The sequence below is a fragment of the Bufo gargarizans genome, chromosome 6 (genome assembly GCF_014858855.1).
Source record: "Bufo gargarizans isolate SCDJY-AF-19 chromosome 6, ASM1485885v1, whole genome shotgun sequence".
Classification (NCBI taxonomy): Eukaryota; Metazoa; Chordata; class Amphibia; order Anura; family Bufonidae; genus Bufo; species Bufo gargarizans.
In genome coordinates this window covers 54,040,626-54,065,130 of record NC_058085.1, presented here as the reverse complement: position 1 = coordinate 54,065,130, position 24,505 = coordinate 54,040,626, and the positions used below count along the sequence as shown (strand labels likewise).

The 24,505-nt window shown below is 46.3% G+C and overlaps 1 protein-coding gene across 2 annotated transcripts; it reads left to right on the top strand.

Annotated features, from left to right (window-relative positions):
* Positions 1-10,003: 10,003 nt before the first annotated feature.
* Positions 10,004-24,170, top strand: DUS1L (dihydrouridine synthase 1 like). Of its 2 annotated transcripts, none has more exons than XR_006390377.1 (13): positions 10,004-10,328; positions 10,979-11,087; positions 11,693-11,743; positions 11,830-11,942; positions 12,029-12,111; positions 13,236-13,339; positions 16,343-16,487; positions 18,782-18,878; positions 20,071-20,159; positions 20,456-20,604; positions 22,337-22,448; positions 23,551-23,626; positions 23,706-23,745. XR_006390377.1 is itself a non-coding variant. In XM_044297321.1 (13 exons), exons 1-13 carry the CDS (start codon positions 10,053-10,055, stop codon positions 23,825-23,827), a joined length of 1,452 nt encoding a protein of 483 aa, XP_044153256.1. In that variant the 5' UTR covers positions 10,004-10,052; the 3' UTR covers positions 23,828-24,170. The 2 variants fall into 2 exon arrangements, 1 of the variants encoding a protein (XP_044153256.1); XM_044297321.1 differs by having other exon boundaries at positions 22,337-22,374; positions 23,706-24,170.
* The last annotated feature ends 335 nt before the right edge of the window (positions 24,171-24,505 follow it).

Here is a 24,505-nt window from a genome sequence, read left to right as displayed (position 1 = left end):
GTTCACTTCACAGGTGAAGTGATGCAGGAGATGATGAAGGTTTTGGGTGTAGGACAGGCCTTACATGCTTCGTACCATCCACAAAGCAGCAGTAGAGTAGGAAAAAGGAACTGAACGGGACGCTAAGTTAAAGATTCAAAGCCTTAATAGAGTGTCTGCTGGTAGCCCTCTTTTAGTAAGTTATACGCCTAACCGTGAGACAGGCCTTTGTCCCTATAAGGTCAGCCCCTAGAATAGGATTTTATTTCCCACAGCAGCTTCAGATGCAACATGGTTGTCTGACAGATTATGTGATCAGTTTTGTATAAGCATTTGACTAAAGTACATTTTCGAGTTTTTGCTTCACTTCCAGGTTTTGATAAAGTACCAGGAACCCATCCACTTGTGTCTGGAGATTGGGTGGTAGAAAAAGACACGTTAGAAAAGTCCTAAAACCCTGGTTTGATGGTCCATTCCGAGTGTTGTTGACCACATGCACAGTGAAGCTCAAAGAAAAGCATAATTGGATTGATTTCAAGGAAGTGTTGAGATTGGTTTTCCCTTGTGTGACTGTTGATCATGACTCAAAAGAATATGGAAAATTGTATGAAAACTTTGATCCAGAAAATCAGGAGCACTGATGACCTCCAGTCCCCCCATATAATGTCAACGCCAGTTAGGGAAAGATCATCTGACTTCCCCTTGCTCAAATCCAGTGTCACGGGAGGCTGTTCGCTAGGTATGGCTTGTCGTGGAAGCTGGTGAAGAGGAGGCGGAGCATTGGGACAGATGTTTAGGTTTAGGGAGAGAATGAAATTCAAGGGTGGGACTGTTAAAGATGTGTGAATTTTATTCTATATTTTGTATATCTAGGACTTTAATGAGTTAACTTTTTCTACTTCCAAGTGCCCACCCACCCCCCTCTTTGTTTCAAGACTGGAGAGGAAAGAGAAGGGGGCAAAGAGCTGTGCTGTGGGAAGTGTCTGATTTCTCATCTTTCTACAGGTGCCCCATAAAGTGTGGTGGAATGTGTAAGCTAATCATATGGCTTGATGATATGTATATATTATTCACTGCCTATAGAGAAGCACCTCTTTGAAGTGTCACATATGACGTATGCAGTATTCTTGTTAGAATAAACTCCATTACAAAATGGCGACGATAACCAGATGTTTACATTAGTTCACATTCCAAAGTAGGACCCAGTGCGCAGAAGCCAAGGTGCTATCTCCTCTCTCTTATCTCTTCTTCCTTTCTGACCAATGAAACAATGTTTTAGCCTCAGTGAGGACTGCCCTCTTCTGAAGATGTATATACGCTTACCCCATGTAATAAAAGTGAGAGATTGCTTTGACCAACTTCTGTGTCAGTGTCTAGTCTCTCAGCCACGCGTGGATATTAACCCCTGGGGGGGGGGTACATTGATTTGGAACACCAGAGTGTATCTTAAATGCCCTAATTTAGGACGGTTTCATCACTGCATCCAGCATCCTCCTGACCATGTGGTCATGTCATAAAACTACTGCTTACAGTGATTCTGGGTAGGGCTGACAGCGAAGAAAGTTTTTTCATCTTCTGTCTGAGTATCCTCTGAATCTCATGGTATTCTATAAGTTTCCTCTGTCTCACTCATTTTGATTCCCCTCCAAAAATGTACATGTAATTCCTATGGAGTATTGTCATGTAGGTTCTCTTAAAACCTTTACACTGACCTGGATCGGAATACGTCTAGCCCGAGCATTGCAATTACAACCAGTTCTCTTCTAAAAATCTGTTCCTAAAACATGTCAAAAAAAAGTTTTTCCCCATAAAAATAATCAATAATCACTAAAAGAAATGAGGAGTTCTCCATAAAAATGATACTGACCACTTTACAAGCTCATGGTGGTCAAATGGAAATCCTTTATGTGTTGGAGGAAAGGAACCAAGAAGAGGGATTTTTTTTCTTTTTGTCCTGTCTTGTCCTGTGTGGACCTTGCCTACTTCTACTGACTATATGGTGGCCACTGGCTTCACCCAAGAAAACCTCACTGACCACGCCCCAAACCACGCCCACCTTGGTGAAGACCCGCCTCAGTGAATCCACACCCCCATCGCCGGCCGTGAAAAAAAAAACAGGGGGAGGAGATGGAAGAAGGAAGGTGAAGGGAAGGTGAGCTGGGGGCAGCCGGTGTGCTTCCCTCGCTCTCAGTCAGCCACAGGGAGCCATGTCTGCGGCTCTAGTGACTGATTAGGGGTGATTGAAGCCTCAGTCAGTTGCTGCAGCTCACGCTCAGACAGCGCAGTGCTGCTGTCTGAGCGTGAGCTACTGAAAGGGTGGCCATCCGTGTGTCCGTCCAGGCCCTGCGCCGGGTGGAGGCCAGGGAGCCAGAAAACCGGACGTCTGGCCACCCTAACTGACTACCTTTACTAGAGCAGGTTTGGTGATCTGGAGAAACGCTTATTTTGGATCATAGTAGGTGTCATGACAAGGCCAGGTGAGATGACTGTGCAGGAACCTAGCCCTGTCAATGAAGAAGGAGAAGGAGTTAGAGGAAGGAAGCAGAAGGAGCAAATGTACACAGAGCAGCTTGGGCCCGCTCATTGGCATATGGATTAAGGTGCTTTTTCTCCAGAATGAATCAACAGATCACTAAGTGAAAAGTATCTTACATTCAGCTAACCTACAGGCATTTTTCCTGGTGTAACAGACAATTTCCTTGTGACAGACTTCCTTTTAAGAAGGTTGATGATCATAAACTATGTATATAAATAATCTAGAGGTGAGGAAGATTATGATCGGGCTCCTATGTATACAGTACATTTGCGGCCTTGTGCTAATAAAAAAAAAAAAAACATTTCCCCCATCAATCTGCACTTAATATTCTATCAGGGCGTTGCTAAGGTCTCAAAAGATCCGGGGCCCAAGCCCCAATAGATATGTGTCATATTCTCAAAGTATCTGCCCTAAACACACACACACAAGCTTGCCCTAGGACTAGAGACAGATTTTACTTGCTGCATGGACACTAGCAAACATCCAGCACTATATGCCTCTCACATCCAGTACCTCCCAGGTGATGCCTCCTCTGATGTAGACGTTTTCTTTCCCCATCTTCTCCATTTGGCCCAGACAACTTCTTTCAACTGCATCTAGTTTCTGCAGAGTTTACCAAACAGTCATCTTAGGTTCCTCACCTTTCTAATATCATCATCATCCTCCCCACCCTGCTACCCCAACAGTATTATCCTGGTGCTGCCCAGAATACTGTGCCTACTGTGCTCCCCAATGCCACTAAATACTATACCACAGAAATTATACTGCCATACAGATTAGTCCACCTATAGTAATATAAAAGTCCTACTTATAGCAATAATTCCCTCCCAGAGTACCCTTCTTAGCAATACTGACCTATACAATGCCCCCAATATTGATACTACTCCCCAAGAGTGCCCCTGTTAGTTATAGTGCCCTCCATATTGTGGCCAATAATAATGGCCACCATAGTGCGCCAAGCAGTAATAAGGCTCTCTATAATATTAATAAGGCCCCCCTGTAGTACTTATCCACCATTATAGTGTCCCCAGTAGTTATAATGTTGGGGGCACCACAGGAGGGCATCTCTGCACGATGCGCGTGACTGAGAGATTATACAAGTGTGCGGTAAAACTAAAAGAATACAAATAACATGTATAAGTATTAAGCAGAGCTTAGCATGTACTATAACATTACATTAACACTGAAGCACATGGTAAAATGGCTGCCTGTACATGAGATTGCATGTCTAGGCATGTCTGCTGGGCAGAACATATAGTGCCCCTGTAGTTATAGAGCTCCCCTGTAGTGCCCCAGTAGTTTAATGCCCTCCTGTGGTGCCCCTAATAGGTATAATACCCTCCTGTACCGCCCTAGCAGTAAGAAGGCCCTCTTGTGCTGCCTCTATATGAATAATGCCCTCCTGCAGTGCCCCAGTACTAATAATAGGTATAATATCCTTCTGTAGTGCACCAGTAGTAATAAGGCCCTCCTGTGGTGCCCCCAATAGGTATAATACTTTCCTGTAGTGTCCCGGTAGTAATAAGGCCCTCCTGTGGTGCCCCGAATAGGTATAATATCCTCCTGTAGTGCCCCAGTAGTATTAAGGATTCCGTGTGGTGCCCCCAATAGGTATAATATCCTCCTGTAGTGCCCCAGTAGTAATAAGGCTTTTCTGTGGTGCCCCGTATAGGTATAATGCCCTCCTGTAGTGACCCAGAAGGTAAAATGCCCTCCTGTAGTGCCCCAGTAGTAATAGGTCTCTCCTGTTCTGCCCCATAGATATAATATTCTCCATTCTCCTATAGTGACCAAGTAGTTATAAGGCCCTCTTGTGGTTCCCACTATAGTTATAATACCCTCCTATAGTGTCCCAGAAGGTATAATGTCCCCTGTAGTTCCAGCAATACATATAGTGCCCCCCAACAGTTATAATGGCCCCCACATAGTGCCCCCATGTAAAATGACCTCTTCAGTGTCCCCAGTACTTGCAAAGGCCCCTGTAGTTATAACCAATCTCCCAGAGGCTCCAGCAGGTATAATGCCAACATTTAGTGCCCCTAGCATTCACAAAGCCCCCACTGTGGACAAAATATAAAAAAATACTCACCTGACTTCCCACCGCCGGAGGTCCAAGTTGCAGGCTTCTGGATTCAGGCAGGCATGTTGAAGTCACCACGCCGTCTGTCTCTTGGCGCAGGCGTGCGCGATGACATCATCACTCCACCTGAGACCCGGCACAGGCAGTTGCTTAGCCACTGCCCGTGCTGTTCTACAAGCAAGAGGCCACAGTAATTCAACTGTATCGCCGTCCTTAGGTCACCGAGGCAGTTGTATAGCTACGAGCCAAAACATTTGGGGCCCTGGACAAAACATCAGGGGCTCAAGCTCCCAATGTTTTGACCTAGCGACGCCCCTGTACTCCATAATGAGAAAGTGACAGCAAAGTTATTAAAAAAGAAAAACTAAAATTTTACATGGACAGAAGTACTCAGATTCTTTGCTATGACACTTGAAATGTATCTCTGGAGGCCTCCCATTTCTCTTGATCATCTTTGAGATGTTTCTACCCCTTGATTGGAGTCACCTCTGATAAATTCAGTTGTTTGGACATGATTTGGAAAGACATGGTCCTGTCTATATAAGATCTCACAGCTGACAATGCATATCAGAGCAAAAACCAAGCCATGAGGAGGAGAACTGCCTGTAGAGCTCAGAGACAGGATTGTGTGGAAAGCTCCCAAGAGCACAGTGATCTCCCAAATTTTTAAATGAAAGAAGCTTGAAACACCCAGCACTCTTCATAGAGCTGGTCACCTCAGCAAACTAAGTAATCGGGTGAGAAGGGCCTTGGTCAGAGAGGTTACCAAAAATGGTCACTCTAGCTAAGCTCCAAAGATCCTGAGATTATCCATCACAGCAGCACTCCTTCAATCTGGGCATTACAGCTGAGTGGCCAGAAAGATGCCTTTCCTCAGTAAAAGACACATGAAAGCTTACAAAAAAAGGACTTTCAGACTGTGAGAAACAAGATTCTCTGGTCTGATTAACCAAAGATTAAACTTTTTCGCCTCAGTTCTAAGTGTTATATTTGGAGGACACCTGGCATTACTGGCATGGTGGGGGCAGCATAATGCTGTGCAGGTCTTTTTCAGTGGTTGAGGGAGGGAGACTGGTCAGAGTTGAATTAAAGCTGAATGTAGCAAAGTACAGAGATATTCTTAAAGAAAACCTGATCCAGAGTGCTCTGTACCTCAGACTGGGCTGAAGGTTCACCTTCCAACAAGACAATGACCTTAAGCACACAGCCAAGACAACACAGGAGTAGCTTAGGGACAACTCTGTGAATATCCTTGAATGACCCAGCCAGGGTCCTAACTTGAACCCTATCGAACATCTCTAGAGAGACCTGGAAATGGCTGTCCACCAACGGTCCCCCATCAGACCTGACAGAGCTGAAGAAGATCTGCAGAGAACAACAGCATAAAAAAGCCAAATCCAGGTGTGTAAACCTTGTGGCATCAACCCAAGAAGACTGGAGGCTGTAATCGCTGCCAAAGGGGCTTCAACTAAGTCCTGCGTATAGGGTCTGGATACTTACGTCTATGCAAGATTTTAGTTTTTCCTTTTTAATAGATTAGTTCAGATTTCGAACTTCTGTTTTCACTCATTAATGGGTATTGAATGGAAAATGAGAGGGAAAGACTTGAACTTTTTTCAGTTTAACACAAGGCCGCAACATAACAAAATGTGAATAAAGTGACAGGGTCTGAAGACTTTCCGACTGTATTGTACAGAGACGCTCCCCTATCACTGCCCCTGCTGCTGCCTTATCTTCTTACATCGGAGACAAGAAGAGTCACAGTCAAAAACAAAGGTGACATTGGGTAAAATGGAATTAGTTAGAGCTTGAATAGTTTAATTCAGGCATCCTCAAACTGTGGATCTCCAGCTGTTGCAAAACTACAACTCCCAGCATGCCCGAACAGCCTACAGGTATCAGCCTACAGCAGGGCATTGTGGGAGTTGTAGTTTTGCAACAGCGGGGGGGCCGCAGTTTGAGGATGCCTGGTTTAATTGGTAATTTTCCAGATAGAACTTTCTGGGGGGAAAAATTCTTAGAAGGTTACTTTCACACTAGTGTCGCTGGATTCCGGCAAAAAGTTCAGTCGCTGGAACCGTCTGCCGGATCCGGCAATCTGTATGCAAACGGATACCATTTGTAGACGGACCTGGATGCGGATCCGTCTCACAAATGTATTGCAATACTGGATCCGTCTCTCCGGTTGTAATCCGGAAAAAAAGGATCCGATATTTATCTTTTTCACATTTTTAAAGGTCTGCGCATGTTTTTTCTGGAACACTTAGGGCCGGATCCAGCATTAATGCATTTCAATGTAAAATAATGCCGGATCCGGCACTCCGGCAAGTGTTCCGGTATTTTGGACGGAGAAAATACTGCAGCATGCTGCGGTATTTTCTCCGTCTACAAACCATACAGTGATAGAACTGAAGACATCCTGATTCATACTTAATAGATTGCTCTCCATTCAGAATGCATTAGGATAAGGGTCCATTCACACGTCCGTATGTGTTTTGCGCATCCGCAAAACACGGACACCGGTTTTGTGCGTTCCTCATTTTGTGGACCGCACATCGCCGCACTCTCATAGAAAATGCCTTTTCTTGTCCGCAATTGCGGTCAAGAATAGGATATGTTCTATTTTTTTGCTGAACGGAAGTGCGGATCCGCAAATGCAGATGTGGACAGCACATTCTGGCCCCATTGAAAATGAATGGGTCCGCACCTGTTCCGCAAAATTGCAGAACGGATGCAGACCCATTTTGCGGACGTGTGAATAGACCCTAAAACTGATCTGTTTTTTTCCGGTATTGAGCCCCTAGGACAGAACTCAATACCGGTAAAGAAAAATGCTAGTGTGAAAGTACCCTAAGAAGATATTCATGAGACATTATCAAAGGACATGATGAAAAGGTCGGTTCCTGGCTTGCTGGTGTCACATCGTGCCTCTAATTACATTAAGCTGTGGCTGGATACAAAGCCCAGGAGCCCCACTAGAGCTGAATTTATATCTTTTCCAATTATCATTTTCATCCTATCTGCAATTATTTGGCCAATTATTTTAGAATACCTTTTATGGTTGAAAAAGTTTTTATTAGGCAAACAAGTGCACGTCCACAAAACACGGACACGGTGCATGTCCTGTCCTCTGAGAACAGTGCAAAAAAGCACATTGACATTGCAAAACGGATGAGGTTTTATACCGTCTGCAATATAAAGTCTGAGCAAATAAAATAACCCTGATAAAAAAGTATCCTGGACGTTGGGTGCGGGGACCTTGAGAGTGAAGCGAGTCCTGCAACAGGGTGCTCTGCTTGAGCATTCCCACCAAATGTGTGGGTGGCAGTGTTATGGGGACATCTGTGGGTGGCAGTGTTATGGGGACATCTGTGGGTGGCAGTGTTGTGGAGACATCTGTGGGTGGCAGTGTTATGTGGACATCTGTGGGTGGCAGGGTTATGGGGGACATTTGTAGGAGGCAGTGTTATGGGGCATCTGCGGGTGGCAGTGTTATGGGGATATCTGTGGGTGGCAGGGTTATGGGGACATCTGTGGGTGGCAGTGTTATGGGGACATCTGTGGGTGGCAGTGTTATGGAGACATCTGTGGGTGACAGGGTTATGGGGGACATTTGTGGGAGGCAGTGTTATGGGGACATCTGTGGTGGCAGTGTTATGGAGACATCTGTGGGTGGCAGTGTTATGGGGACATCTGTGGGTGGCAGTGTTATGGAGACATCTGTGGGTGGCAGTGTTATGGGGACATCTGTGGGTGGCAGTGTTATGGGGACATCTGTGGGTGGCAGTGTTATGGGGACATCTGTGGTGACAGTGTTATAAGGACATCTGTGGGTGGCAGTGTTAAGGGAACATCTGTGGTGGCAGTGTTATGTGGACATCTGTGGTGGCAGTGTTATGTGGACATCTGTAAGTGGCAGAGTTATGGAGACATCTGTGGGTGCCAGTGTTATGTGGACATTTGTGGGAGGCAGTGTTATGGGGACATCTGTGGGTGGCAGTGTTATGGGGACATCTGTGGGTGGCAGTGTTATGGAGACATCTGTGGGTGGCAGTGTTATGGGGACATCTGTGGTGACAGTGTTATGAGGACATCTGTGGGTGGCAGTGTTAAGGGAACATCTGTGGTAGCAGTGTTATGTGGACATCTGTAAGTGGCAGAGTTATGGAGACATCTGTGGGTGCCAGTGTTATGTGGACATCTGTGGGTGGCAGTGTTATGTGGACATCTGTGGGTGGCAGTGTTATGGGGACATCTGTGGGTGGCAGTGTTATGTGGACATCTGTGGGTGGCAGTGTTATGGAGACATTTGTGGGAGGCAGTGTTATGGGGCATCTGTGGGTGCCAGTATTATGGGGATATCTGTGGGTGGCAGTGTTATGGAGACATCTGTGGTGGCAGTGTTATGGGGACATCTGTGGGTGCCAGTGTTATGTGGACATCTGTGGGTGCAGGGGCGTAGCTATAGAGGGTACAGAGGTAGAAGTTGCTACCGGGCCCAGAAGCCTGAGGGGCCCCAAAGACCCTTGTACCACATGAGAAGACACCTGCTTTATAGAAGGTGCATGCTGGTTAAGTTGCACCTCTGGCTGGAGGGAAGGTGTTAGGTCAAGAATTTGGCATGGTGGGGGTTCAGTTTCAATTTTTGCCTCAGGCAGCAGGAAGGCAATGTGCTCCCCTGCCCCTGGCCACAAAGCAATGATGGAAGGGGGGCCCAAGCTGAACTCTTGCACCAGGGCCCATGAATAGAGATGAGCGAACTTCTGTTTTAAGTTCGGCGTCTAAAGTTCGGCTTCCGGTTAGCGGAGAATCCCGATCTGGAACCGGATATGGATTCCGACTTCCGTTGTGGTCCGTGGTAGCGGAATCAATAATCGGCCATTATTGATTCCGCTACCACGGACCACAACGGAAGTCGGAATCCATATCCGGTTCCAGATCGGGATTCTCCGCTAACCGGAAGCCGAACTTTAGACGCCGAACTTAAAACAGAAGTTCGCTCATCTCTACCCATGAACCTTTAGCTACGCCCCTGTGTGGGTGGCAGTGTTATGGAGACATCTGTGGTGGCAGTGTTATGGAGACATCTGTGGTGGCAGTGTTATGTGGACATCTGTGGGTGGCAGTTTTATGGGAACATCTGTGGGTGCCAGTGTTATGGAGACATCTGTGGTGGCAGTTTTATGGGAACATCTGTGGGTGCCAGTGTTATAAAATATAACTTTTCACATAATATCCACTGCAGAAAATGAAACCTTTCTAATGGTATGAAACTGAGATGGAACAAGGCAGCAGTAATGAAGATGGTGGAAGACGTTTGACGATCAGACATAATAAGGAACTGTACAAATGGATGCCTGTATCCAGCGGAAGGATTGTGTGCTGCGCCGCGGGGAAGGAAGTCACTGACGCACATGCCGGAAGCGGCCGAGTGATGGCTCGGGAGAGGAGCCGGGCATGAGAGCGGAGGTGAGCTCAGCGGCCCCTGGACGAGGCATGGCGAAGCTGCGGGGCATGGACTTCTGGAGGGAGACCCTGAGGGGCGCTCGGCATGTGCTGGCTCCGATGGTGGACCAGAGTGAGCTGGCCTGGAGGCTGCTGAGCCGCAGACATGGGGCTGAGCTCTGCTACACTCCTATGCTCCATGCCCAGGTGTTTGTACGAGATGCCAACTACCGCAAGGAGAACCTGTACTGCGAGGTGTGCCCGGAGGACCGCCCCCTCATCGCCCAGGTAATGTGCCGCTTGTTTGCTGCTCTGGTGGGGGTTGTAGTGCCTGTGCCCACTGAGGACTGAGATGATGGCCGCCTGCGCTCTCATCCAAGGCATCAGGTCTAGATTATTACTCCATGAGACAGGACATGATGGTATATTAATATGAAGGGTCTGCAGGGCCGATCCCATCTCTTGTTTCTGTCTGCCCAGGGCGCCCCAGCCCCACGCTGTGGATGGAACTGCCGCATGGCCCTTTAAATGGAGCTGCGCAGTAGTGCCCTGCACATTGGTGGCAGAGAGCCTCACTGTGAAGAGGCCACGGCGCTGAATTAGCACATCATTCCCTGATTCTGTGGGGTCCTAGAGGTCAGACCCCCACAGATCGTAGGGCACCTCCTAGAGATGGGTATTAAAGGGGTTCTCCAACCTTGAACCTCCCCTGAATGTAAAAACCCGCACTTAACTTCAGGGACCAGAAGCGGAGGGAGCGTGGACCCTTGAATGGGACCCCAGGGCTTGTAGACTCTGAGGCCGGACTACCCCTTTAATACTAGGAGCACTTGGAGACGATGATCGTCCCTTCACTCCGTGGTTCATGACGTTTCCACTTTTGTTTTGATTGATTTATTTATTTTCTTTTAATCAGTGTTTCCTTCTTTTCTTTTCAGTTTTGTGCGAACGACCCTGAGGTGTTCCTCCAGGCGGCGCTGCTGGCACAGGATTATTGTGATGCCATCGACCTGAACCTTGGATGTCCACAGATGATCGCCAAGAGAGGTGACGTGAAGCTTCTGGGGACCTGTGACCTCAATCAGCACTGCAGACTGTGGCACCCACCTGTATTAAAGGGGTTTTCTTGGAGTTTAATTTCTCCTCAGGACAGGTCATCAATATCAGATTAGTGGGGTCCGACTCCCAGCACCGCCCGCCAGCTATTTCCAGAGGCCATGGCATCCTCTTCCCAGTGATGTCACGTTCATCAAGCCTTTCAGCTCAGTCCCTGTAAGTGAATGGGTCTGGGCTGCAATGCCAACCACGGCCACTATACAGAGTGCGGCGCTGTGCTTGGTAAGCTGTAAGGAGTTTATAGCGCTCACAAACAGCTGATCAGAGGGGGTGCCAGGTGTCTGACCCTCACTAATCTGATTTTGATAACATATCCTGAGGATAGGACATACATTTTGAACTCCCGGAAACCCCCTTTAAAGCGGTGTTCCCATCTTATAAAGTGAGGGTGTATTTCCAGGATATGTCATCACTTTGATGCTTCACTTCCCCTGCTGTGACACCTATTGGGTGGGGGGGTCCCACCAGTGTGACACCCCCCCCCCCCCTCCCTGTGATCAGCCTTCAGTGATCCCATCTCTGTTGTCATTGCTCAGGTCACTATGGAGCCTTTCTGCAAGACGAGTGGGAGCTTCTGGAGAAGATGAGTAAGTCTCCTCGGTAATCTCTTCCTGAACTTTCCTGCAGGCTTTTCCCTTTGAGGCTTTCAGCTCTTTTGCATTTTGTCCTGTAGTTCAGCTGGTGCACCAGAAGCTGTCCGTCCCCATCACTTGTAAAATCCGCGTCTTTCCCGAGATTGAAAAAACCGTCACCTATGCCAAGATCCTGGAGAAGGCAGGGTGCCAGGTAGGTGGTGTATGCGAGGTGTGTGTGTGTGTGTGGTCAGGTTGGAGTTTGTCTACTTCTTGGTTCCTGACAAGGTTCTCCTTTAGCTTCTCACAGTTCATGCTCGCACCAAGGAGCAGAAAGGTCCTCTGACCGGCGTGGCTTCGTGGGAACACATTAAAGCTATTAGGTGAGTGTATGAGCTCAGATTGTCTATTGTGGGGGGGGGGGGGGGGGTCATCAAAACTGGTGCAAGGGAGAAATGGATCAGGGGTCTTGAGAGATCAGCTGTTTGAGAAGGCAGCAGTGCTTGCAGTAGTGGCACTGCCTTCGCGCAGCTTTCCTTAGACCATGTGATGTCATGTTCACCTGTCACATGGCCTAGGTGCAGCTCAGTCCCATAGAAGTGAATGGGGCTGAGCTGGGATGTCAAGCACAGCCGCTATACAATGTACGGCGCCGTGGGTGGTGAGCTGAGAGAAGGCCACGGTGCCTTCTCAAGCAGCTGCTAGACGGGGGTCCTGGGTGTCGGACCCCCACTGATCAGATACTGATGATTAGAGATGAGCGAAGCGAGCTTTGGATGCTACATCTGAAGTCTAGACGATTCTATGTACACATTTTTTAGCAAAGCGACTTCAGATGTAGTATCCGAAGTCACTTCGCTCCTCTGTACTGATGACCTATCCAGAGCATAGATCACCAGTATGAGTCTTGGGAAACCCTTTTACGTGGGAAAAAAGGAAACGCAAAAATCACCGTTGTACCAATAAAATCTGCTTTATTATAGGTTAAAACAAACAAAAAACCCTACACATTTGGTCTCGCCGCGAGCATAGCGACCCATACTACATACCACAGTGAATGTTCAATTAAGGGTTCAGAATATTTGTGCTTCACGATGAACGCGCAGATAAAACTGTGACAGAATTCCGTTCCCTTCTCCCCATCAATGGAAAAAGAAAAACTTACGGCTTTCACAATATGAGGATTAAAAAACAAAAAATCTCTTGGTCCTTAAGGCTAAAATAGGGGGGTTGGAAGAGCTATGCAGAGATTTAAACTGATCCTCTGTCCCCAGGATAGGGTGATAAGCCTCTGATCGGCGCGGTCCGACTGCCGGATTCGCCCTCCTCCCGTATGAATGGAGCAGCGGTCGAGCTTATGGGGATAAGTTTAAATAATTTCATCCCTCTTCTTCATCATCTGTGGCCACCTGTACGTGTGCTTCTCTTGCCCCGGAGAGTATATTTTCTTCTCGCCTCTCGGTACATTCGGGTTTAGTTACGTTTTTTTTTTCCCCCTTTGGTACAGGAACGCTGTCAGCATCCCAGTTTTTGCCAATGGGAACATCCAGTACCTCAGTGATGTGAAGCGCTGCATCGAAGAGACCGGAGTCCATGGAGTGATGAGCGCAGGTTGGTTCCACTTTCTCTAGATCTGTAAGGCCTCATGCACACGACCGTTGTTCTGGTCCGCACCCGAGCCGCAGTTTTTCACTTCAATGGGGCCGTGAAAGGTGCGGACAGCACACCTTGTGCTGTCCACATCCTTTGCTCCGTCTCATGGCCCCACAAAAAAAAAAAAAAATAACATTGCGAAAGGCACACAGGCAGCTTCCGTGTTTTGCGGATCCGCAATTTGGAGACCGCAAAAAAACTGAACGGTCGTGTGCTTGAGGTCTAAGGGCCTGTTCACATCACGTTTTTAACATGGAAGTCGGGAAACCTCCTGAAGCGCTCGCTAAATGAGTCCATAAGGCTTCATTAGTCAGATGGAGGCCAAAAAAATATTCTTTTGGCCTCTATATGCCCCGTATATGTTAGTATACTGAAAAAACAAACCGTATAGGGTAGTGCAGCAGACTACCCTATTCTTCCTCTGATTTCATGCGAGAATACGTATCCGTCTCGCAGATGCCTGTCTCGCAGAGCCCCTGTGATGTCACTGGACAGTCTACATGGGAGCTCCCGAGACAGTAGACTGAACTTCTTTAAAACGGCCAGCCTGCCAACCGCACACCCGTTATCTCTGGTATCCTTATGGCGAGAAGCGATGTGAGGGACCTGACCTATACAAATGCTTCTGATGGAACGCCCAAAGTGTGATGTGAACAGGTCCTAACACATTCGTTCCTCTGACTTGTAGAGTTTGTCCGTTTCCAATGCTGTCATCATATTACAACATGTTCCCGGGAGAATTAACACCTCATTACACAGGGGTGGACTGGTGATGGAATTCCCAGGTGCGCTGATGCCCATGGGGCCACCCGAGCCCTCCTCATGGCTACCGGCCGAGTGCATACTGATCTGATGCTGTAAGCCAACGGCTGCAGATACCTTCCTGAACCCGAGCACTCTCAATATATAGGGACCATACAATTTATTATGCCTATAAAACACTAGTAAATAACAATAGATAAAACTGAGAAGTTAATATCCTAAAATCATCGCATAAATGATTCTAAATCTCATATAAAAATCTACCTTGGTACAGATTAGTAAATATAAGATACGTGATGTGGGATGGTACAATATTGAAACTCCGTAATAGATGACACAGCGTTTCTATTAGTGTCTTATACGGGCTGTTCAGTAACAATGTTTGCATATCCTCCCAATGCGGTAGTGACACAATAGCTATGTGTTAGATATCAGTAACTGTTTAGCGGCATCCTGCTATACTCGCTGATCAGCGGCGTCCCGCTATACTCGCTGATCAGCGGCGTCCCGCTGAGCTGTTTCAGTGGGCTTTACAGTATTACTACTCCGGTTGGTATGCTGCTCGGAAACTTCTTATGTGCCTTGAACCCCCCACCTTGGGGGGTGTCTTGAACCAAACGCGTTTCGGGGTTTAAAGTCACCCCTTCCTCAGTGGTATTCAGTCCCCCATGAAGTCTCCCTTTATATAGTTTTTTTTCTTTCAAAATCTGGTACGGATTTTCAAAATATATGGATTTATTAGAATAGTCTATTTCTAATTGTTGTAATTTCTTTCTTCCTGTGTACCATCCCATTAGTGGTTCTTACAATATTGAGACACATAATACTAGATCAATACTACAAAGCAGTCTTTCATGTCCGTTATTTCATATAGACTTCCATATAAATAGTCTCTATTTAATGTTGCACAAAAAAACGCTACATTCCCATTGCGATATTGCTGCGGTTTCGGTGTGATTCCTTATACTTTTTTTTTTTTTTTTTTTAAGTATAGTATAAAATTCCATATTATAGAGGACAGACCTACATTAATATTAACTAATTAACCACTCGCACTTATGATGTTAAATACTGAAAGTTCATGCATTTTAAAAATGTTGTATTTCTAAGTGGTCTATAGTTAAGGTTATATTATTTGTTCATAGAATACATGTAAGATTTTTTTGTAAATATATTAAAGATAGGAGTGGGGCAAAAAGTACAGACGGGTGAGCTTGACCGTTGACAGAGTTTTTTTTATTTTTTATCCGCCCAGAGGAAGGGTGATTCCTCTTTACTGTGAGCACATCTACCTCGATTGTGTGTCATTCCTGTGCGCCATATTTTTCTTAAACCTTCCTGAACCCAACTGCGAGGACGGGGATATTATTATATCTTTTAAAGCGCTATTAATTCCATGGCGCTGTACATCCAGCTGGGGTTACACAGAAATAAAAGACAGTAAACAAGAAACTATTAACAGACTGGTAGAGAACCCTGGCCACAAGAGCTTACATTCTATAAGGGATACAGGTGAATACTGTGGTGAAGGCGGCAGGATTTTGTGCTGCACTGTAGTATCGCAGGCCCCTTCTTGCATTGGCCCTGCCAATTCGGACAACCCTTTTTTTTTTTTTTTTTTTTTTTTTTTTTTTTTTTTTTTTTTTTTTTTCCAGGGCCACTTTAGGTTCCCAGTCGGACCCGGTCCCTACAGCTCAGGTCTGGCTGGCCAGCTACCATTCTATTGTATTGTGGACATGTGGTTCTGTTTGTTTCATTCAAGAGAATGACCATTACATAGAGAGACCCTTTAAATGAAAACAAGGGCCTGGCAGGGACATGTGCATGCGCCGAGTGGGCCAGTTAGGTTGGGCAATATGTAGTGCAAACTCTGGGGTGGATTGATCAAAACTGATTAAAGGTAAACTGGGTTTGGACTCTGGTTGGTTGCTATGGGCATCTAAGCCAGTTCTCCTTTACACCAGATTTGAGAAATCTCCCCCTTGGTATCCTTTGATAATACCCTCCTGAGAGGTGATATCATGAGACTTATCCACAGTAGGGGTTTATTGGGTGGGGGTTCGCACTTGTAGATCCTTTCATGCATGTCATTTTAAAAAAATGATCTGAGTCCTCGTCGTTCCAGTGTGAAAAGATCCAATTTCGTTCAGTCCAAGGTGTTGAACATGTCTGCTGTAAATGTACTTTTGTGTATTCTAGAGGGAAATCTTCACAATCCAGCCTTGTTTGAAGGGAAGAGCCCCTTTGTGTGGGAGATGGCGGAGGAATACTTAGAACTTGCCCAGCAATACCCATGCCCTTTGTCTTTTGTGCGGGCACACCTTTTTAAACTTTGGCACCACACGTGAGTATTACATTCACCTTTTCACATTAGGCACCTCTGCGTGTAGAGGAAAGAAGGTTTCTCCATCAACAAAGATGATTCTTTATTACAATTCTCGGAGGAATAACAGAGGGATGGCACCCTGCAAAGTTCTAAGAAAGATGCTCAAGGCTTGTTATTTCATGGGGAATACAGCCATTTAATAAAATAGACGTATTTCAGTTTCAGCGTATTAATGGCCCATGAATATGAAATTGGTGGGATTTCACTCTTGGCACCACCACCGCTGAGCTCTTTAAAAGGGCCACAGTGCTTGTGCACGGGGGTTTGCATGGGGCCACCTGCCTCTGCTTCTGTCCTGTTCACTTGAATATCTTGCACCACCGCTAGTAATTGGTTGGGGGCAGGTGGACGACCTCACGAACACAATGAAAGGGCAACAGCGCTCGCACAAGGTCCGTGACCCCTTTAAACGGCAGACCAGTGAAAGTGCCAAGGGTTGGACCCCCAGTGACCTGGTTTGCTGAAACCAAAAGACCTTTTATATCTTATTACAGGAGACGGTGGCTTTTGATGCCTTTGCATTGACTTCCCTCTTTAGGGGTCTTCCTGTGGGCAGGCAGAAGCTTGGGGTAGCCAGCGGTATTTCTAATAAGACATCTCCAGATGATGATGAAGTGTGGGATTTTGATGGAATTCTGTTAGGCTGTTTATTCCAGAAGACATTAAAGGCTCCGTTCCCCAGGGGATCCCTCACACTTTTTGAAATTGAAATGTAGCCTCGTCCTGTGGATGTTGTAATGAGGATTCTTGGCCAAACTCATTATGCATTGCCTAATACTTTGTAGAGAACCCCCAGGAGCCGTCCTGTACGTGCAGCAGCCCTCTCCTCTTGAAGTTTTATCATTTGAGAAAAGAGAACCACATAAGATATTCTCCAGACATCAGGGCTGACATAAAAGAATCCTGCCGCCTTAGAAGAAAACACGGCGTGATATGCACTACAGTCACTGCAAACCTGTCGGACCCCCATATTGATGTGCTATCCTGAGGATATGTCTTCAATATCTCAAAACCCCTTTATTAGGCTAACTATTGACCTTAAGGCTAAAGCTGGACATGCCCTTTAAATATTCCTTCCAAAGTGTGTTAGTGGTCCATTACTATATTCTGGAGAAAAAGTAGTTTTAGCACTGAGGGTCTTCTTGCTCCTCCTACTTTGTCTGCAAGCCCCTCCCTTTCCTTCTTGATTAACAGGGCCAGGTGAGGTGGCTATGCAGGAACCTGGCCCTGTTCATCAAGAAGGAGAGGGAGGGTCTGGCAGAGGGAGTATATAGGCCCATCCTCGTGCACTTACAGGCTATGTACGTCTTTAGGGGCAACCTATTTTTTATTACTGCATTGTACTGATTTTGAGCTCAATTTTTTTTTAAGTTGGTATTTATTACAAATGTTGAACCTTTTTCTCTGTGCAGGCTTGAGATTCTCTAATAGGAGGTTACTTTGTTACTGTGTTCTGTCTCTGATCTAAACACTCCTTATAGCCCAGTTCTTATATTATTTAGGCCACATTCCCATCAGTAAGTGTTTATGGCCTTTTAGTAATTTAGAGAGGGTTATTAGATGAGCATAAAGTTAGACAGGTAACCCTTTGTAACAGAATGGCAGAATATTTTTTATAAAGACCAATTGAAAAAATAATTTTAGCCCAAAATGAGTAAAATGCAGCCATGAAAAATTGCCCCCCAAGATTTACATATTTGCATATGAATTTCACTGCTTATTGGCATATGGATTAAAAGTACTTTTTCTCCAGCATGAAGCAGCAGGTCGCTAAGCGAAATATCAGTCCCTTCAGCTGACCTAGCTCTACAAGACATTGTGCCTGGTTTAACCATGAATTTCCTTGTTTATATATGATCTTTAAATTTAGGATTTCTGGTGGAAAACAGAGGAAGGGTTAATGCTGCCTACCTGGGGTTTAGTTTTTACTCACCACTTCAGACTGCCCTGGTGTAACTTTCTGGGGATAGAGAGGACTGTGCTGCTGCCGGCTGCACAATTCTCTTCATGATTGGGCAGAGTGAATCAGGATTGTGGTGGAGTGTGGCCGGCTTCTGAGCTGCGCAGCCATGTATATGAAAGTGGAGGCACCACCCATGGCAACAACGGCACCTCTGTACTGGTCACCTGGTTGTTTCTATGGGCAGCGCCTCCACTGCTTTTTATAAATGATGGCCAGTATGTGGGTTCATCCCACTAGATGGTACAATGGGACGTTCCTAAAGAGATTCTCACTGGTCTTTTTTTCTTAGGTTGCAGATTTATCAAGTGCTACGGGAAGAGCTGGCAAAAGCCAAGTCCTTAGAAGGCATCATTAATGTGAATAAAGAGCTGAAACTCAGGTGCCAGGTAAGAAAATAACATCTCAGAGCTTGTGTTCACAAATGTATTAAGTCAGGTTAGGTCATCAATTCAAATCAGAACATTGTGGGTCCAACTCCTCACATTTTCCTCCCCTGTCAGCTGTTTAAAGGGGTAGCGTCGCTAATGCGAATACTACATTCTCTCAAAATTACCTGCTCGTCGTCCTCTTCGTAGAGGTGGCACAGTGTAATTACAGCTGCTCCATCCCATTTGCTTATATTAGCCTGGATCTAACCAGACCCAGCACAGCCATGACGGTTATCAATGGTCAGGGCTGATTTTCCCAGGGGCTGCTATGGTTACAGGGTAGATAATCGAGCCCCCAAAGGTGTTTTAACTTTTGAGGAGGACACATTGTCGAAAAATAGCGGAACGTCAGCGCTGAAGCCAATCATTGGCTGCAACGGAGCATGTGACCATGCCCATGCTTAAAGGGATTCCGTCACCACATTTTACCCCCTACAGTAAAACATAGCTACTTGTAGGTGTCCCTGAGCTGTATTAAATGATGCCCTTTTTAACTACTAGTCTTGATTTATTTCTTTATAATAGTGATATGCTAATGACTTGCATAAGGTGCCCAAGGGGGATGTCCTTTCTTAACTTGGTGCCCAGCCGCGCCCCTCGGTCCGGTGCCTAACGCCACCTTCCTGAGTCCAGCGCCGCTTCTAATATAATATATTCAAGAGCCGGCACGCTGACGTAATCCCTGAGCCTGTTTGAAATCCCGCGCATGCCGATGATGCCATTACCTGTAGTCCGCACGGGCGCAGACTACAGTGTGTAGTGCGCACGCGCAGGATTTCAAACAGGCTCAGGGATTACGTCAGCGTGCCAGCTCTTGAATATATTATATTAGAGGCGGCGCTGGGCACTGGACCGATGGGTGCGGCTGGGCACCAAGTTAGGAAAGGACATCCCCTTGGGAACCTTATGTAAGTTATTAGCATATCACTAACATCGACTTTATAAAGAAATAAATCAAGACTATTAGTTAATAAGGGCATCATTTAATACAGCTCAGGGAGACCTACAAGTAGCTATGTTTTACTGTAGGGGTAAAATGTGGTGACAGAATCCCTTTTTCGATAGATATATATTTTGAGGGAACGCAGTCCCATATTTCCGCACACGCTCAGCGGTTGGTCTGAATAACCTTGTATTTTGTACCTTGTAGGAAGAAATATCTGCCGTGAAAGAAGGTGCAGCTGTCTCAGGGGATCTGCCGTTCCCTCACTGGATTTGCCAACCTTATGTCCGCCCACCGTAAGTCCCCCAGTTTATAAGCCTCCCTCCTGAATAGGAATTTTTTCTACCTTTATAATGGCCCACGCTGTAAGCGGTGTCTATTGTTGGGCCTTTTACCACTAGGAAAGAGATACTTGGGATTTAGCGATATAGGAGTTTGATCATGTAGACACTGATGGAATGGGATCAGGGGCCACTGGCTTCTGTGTGAGGGATCTGCCACTGCATTGGGATTCCTTTTTATTATGCTGATCACAAGGCTTTTGTGAACAGAGCCTGACAGCTTCTTGGGATTTTTGCCATATTTTCTTCAGGCCGAAAGATCTTCTTAAAGAAGAAAATGGAGTACGAGTTAAGAGAGCACTGGAGGATGAAGAGGATGGAAACTGCGAGCAGCTGTCAAAGAACAAACAGAAGAAGAAACTCCGCAATCCCAACAAAAGCTATGACCCTTCTGTAAAACGTATGTCAGTCCTCAGAGAATGCGTATGCAGCAGAGCCGATTTAGCTCTTTTTGAGAACGTGACGTACTACTGATCAGAAGCTATCACACTTTCCTTCTGTAGGCCTACACCAAAACGCAAGGGGTTGTCCGTATTGTGTATAATCTTTAAGAAATGTGAAAGATGATGAATATAGGCAGCTTACTAATATATACTTATCAGAAGCCACATCTTCTTGCTAGCAAGTGTTCTTGCCCGACCAAACACCACTCACAAGACCAGGGGCGTCCTTCAGTCTACTCCATTGAAGGGTGTCGAGGACCTGGGCAGGTGCATGTTGGTAAGATGACTAAATGCTTTCATATGTGCTTGTAAACTAGCAGTGCGATGTGTGTCAATGCCACAGTCCATCCATCTCCTGCTATTTTGTGGATGGGAGTGACATGCGGTCGTGGAAGAAGACTTTCCTAAGACAGAAGTGTGCCTTTGCACTGAGAAAATGGTGCAGAACCCCTAGGGTGGATTTACATGCGCCGGTTGTGCAGGCCATTATCGGTAAGGGGCTGTTCCTTTCCGATAATTGCCTGCTCATCAGAGGAGGCGAGAGCTGCATTTACATGCCATAGTCACCTCCGCTGTTTGGGGACACGCGATGGCTACTGCAGTTGCTCGTCCTCCTACAGATTCATGGCTGTGTAAACAGGAATCTGCTACCCAGCAAGGTGACCTAGGTCTCCGCATAAACTATGGGTTCAACCTATAAACAAGCATTTGCTCGTTCATCAGGTGATCAGTGGCATCTTTACAAGGCACAATTGTCATGAATGAGCGTTTGTTCCCAATAATTGGCCCGATATAGTCCCATATAAATGCGCCCTTATAAGTACATATGTATTAGTAAGTTGCCTATATTCATATTTAAGATTGTACATAAAACTGACAACCCCTCGCAAGACTGAAGGTCTGGAAAAAGTCTGCCGACACGTATACACCTCACCCTGCGCAAATAGAGCAGAGACAGCTCTGCTTAATGGACAATTCCTCTACTTTGTTTAGTACTAGCACAAGTATCTTAAAGGGATTCTGTCACCCTATTAAGCTAGCTGACATTAGCGATGTGCTAATGTCAGCTAAACCTAGCTAGCCTATTCCTACTTTTATCTATGCCCCCGTTACGCCAGAAATCTAACTTGTATAATATGCTAATTGTCCTCTAGGAGCGGGGATCGTTTTTCCTGCTCCTAGAGGCTCCGTTCTCCCACCCTTGTCGCCTCCCTCCAAGTCCTGATTGACAGGGCCAGGCAGCGCTCGCATCTGTCTGCCAGCCCTGTGCTCTGGTGAAATCTCGCCCCATTCAGCTCGCAGGCTGCCAGCTTCCTCACCGCGCCTGCGCCGAATACTGAACGGCACGAGATTTCACCAGAGCACAGGGCTGGCAGATAGATGCGAGCGCTGCCTGGCCCTGTCAATCAGGACTTGGAGGGAGGCGACAAAGGTGGGAGAACGGAGCCTCTAGGAGCAGGAATGACGCCCCCCCCCCCGCTCCTAGAGGCTAATTATCATATTATTAAAGTTAGATTTCTGGCGTAACTGGGGCATAGAGAAAAGTAGGAATAGACTAGTTAGGTTTAGCTGGCACATCGCTAATGTCAGCTAGCTTAATAGGGTTAAATCTGGTGACAGGAACCCTATAAGAATTCTCCCCCCCCCCCCCCCCCCCCCCCATTAATCATATTTATCTGTTTATTCCAGCCAAATATGCAAAATGTGACCAGTGTGGGAATCCCAAGGTGAGCTCTACATGAAGGTTTTTCAGTTGTGTTCACCAATGAGACGTTGAGCTGAGGGAGTACGGTGGCGTGTGGTATGTCGTTTTTAGCCTGGAAGCACACATGCAGTTTGTAGTACAGATTTTTTTAGGCAAATAGGGGTGAGCATACAGAACAGAGGGGAGAATTAGGCCAGATTCAGATGGCCATTGCAGTTTCTGTCCACAAAGCACACAAGTATCTATATGATGTCCGTGTGCATCTGTTCTCTTTCTGGACGCGTTCATTTGAATGAACGAGTCTCGGAAAACGGACAAGAATGGTGCATGCTGCAAACGTAAGTTGTACCATGTAGTCCATGTGCTATGTGGGTGTAGCCGGGATAGCACATTGATGGGAAAACGTGAATCCTGCATTTAGACTGCTCAGTTGACGGGCAGATTATCGGGAATGAACGTTTGCATTCGGCCTCTGTGAAGGTTCCACAGATGTTTTGAGCTGAAAATCAAAGGATGTTGAACACTCTTCGCCTTGGAGCAGCGAGGCTGACAGGGATCCAGCTAGAGGGTAGATGGTGCATGAAACCACCCATTCCTTTGAATGGGTCAGTGTTCAATCCAGGTTTTGACCATTATAAATTTGAGCAGCATCTGGACAGAGACATCAGCCTTAGGCCTCATGCACACGACCATATTTTTTTTTTTGTCCACAATACATGGGCACTGGCCGTGTGCACCCCGCATTACGGATGCAGACCCATTCACTTGGGTGCGGACCGGAGGCACGGAAGCACCGTGGAGGGCTTACGTTGAGTTTCTGTCTGTGCCTCCGCACCGCAAAGAAAGTTGCACATGCACTACTTTTTTTGCGATGTGACAGGATCACGGACCCATTCAAGTGCAACCCCAATGCACCGACAGGCCGATCAACGGCCGTGTTCTTGAGGCCTAGTAGTGCAGGACATGCAGAATGGGACAGTGCAGCGGACTGTAAAACGGACACAGTCATGTGCATGAGGCCTTAGTGTTTTGTTTTTTTTCCCCAAGGAATGTGCATTCCTTCCTATGTCATGGGTGCAGAGTGGGTGTAGTTCAATTTAAAAAGGTTATTTATATATTACCGTACATGCGATTGCCTAATCTACACGTATAGGTTTACCTACAGTGATACATGACTGACGGCTTTTGCTTTTTACAGGGCAATAAGTGCGTGTTCAACCTGTGCCGCGGCTGCTGCAAGAAGAAAGCATTCAGGGAGTTGGCAGACTGTGCAGGTTGGTGTCGGCTGTCTACTGCCGTGCCACCTTTTTTGGGTAATTTGAGCACCATTAAAACTTTTATTCTTCTCCATAGGTCACGGGCTGCTTTTTAAAACCAAATATGAGAGGTCTCTTCAGTGCAAGGCTGCGCAGGATGCAGATGTGCCAGAGACAGAATCAAAGCTCCCACAGCCGCCCCCTGAGATCACGGCCTGACCCTGGACTGCTTGACCTCTGCTAGTTCTCGCTCAGGGAAAAGAGTTTACCATGTGGGTCTGGGATGGTGAAGGGCACGGTACAGACTCTTTGCACTTCAGACTTTTTAAAGCTTTAAAGGTCCTTTTTTTTTTTTTTTTTTTTTTTTTTTTTTTTTTTTTTCTTCTTCTGACTGGACTGAGGAGGTACCGTCATTGCCTTTTTAACATATGCTGCTACTGGATTTACATCCTCTCCTCCTACAGGCTTCAATCTGGGACGCACGGCGAAGGAACTGGATTCACAGGGAGACGTTTTAAACTTTTAGACAAATGTGAAAAATAAAAACTCCTATCTGCTTCTACCCGACCTGTGTCCGAATGTGTCGCCTAGTAGTTGGTATACCTCAGAAGTCTAGGTGTGGCCTCTACATAAGTGGCAGTATGATGTGGGGAGTAGGGTTGCATGACGCATCTGTCAGTTCAGTACTGACATTGCTTACAGAGTCCCAGTGGGCAGTCTAGTAGTGAAAAGGGATGCTTTGGGGCAGGGCCTTTTGGCATTCATGCATTCCTACAGTGTTTGGGGGGTACCTCTCTATATTTAAAGAAGACCTTTTATGGGTCTGGACTTGATTAAGTAAGTAGCGGGACATTTAGGACATACATGGGGAATGTCTCTGCACTTACTATTATTTCT

Bases quoted from the DNA above. Each gene is read 5' to 3' on its own strand.
- DUS1L (XM_044297321.1), top strand. From the start codon at position 10,053: ATGAGAGCGGAGGTGAGCTCAGCGGCCCCTGGACGAGGCATGGCGAAG. The intron at 11,088-11,692 runs GTGACGTGAAGC...GTCATTGCTCAG, and splicing joins ACAGATGATCGCCAAGAGAG to GTCACTATGGAGCCTTTCTG. The intron at 23,627-23,705 runs GTTGGTGTCGGC...TCTTCTCCATAG, and splicing joins GGAGTTGGCAGACTGTGCAG to GTCACGGGCTGCTTTTTAAA.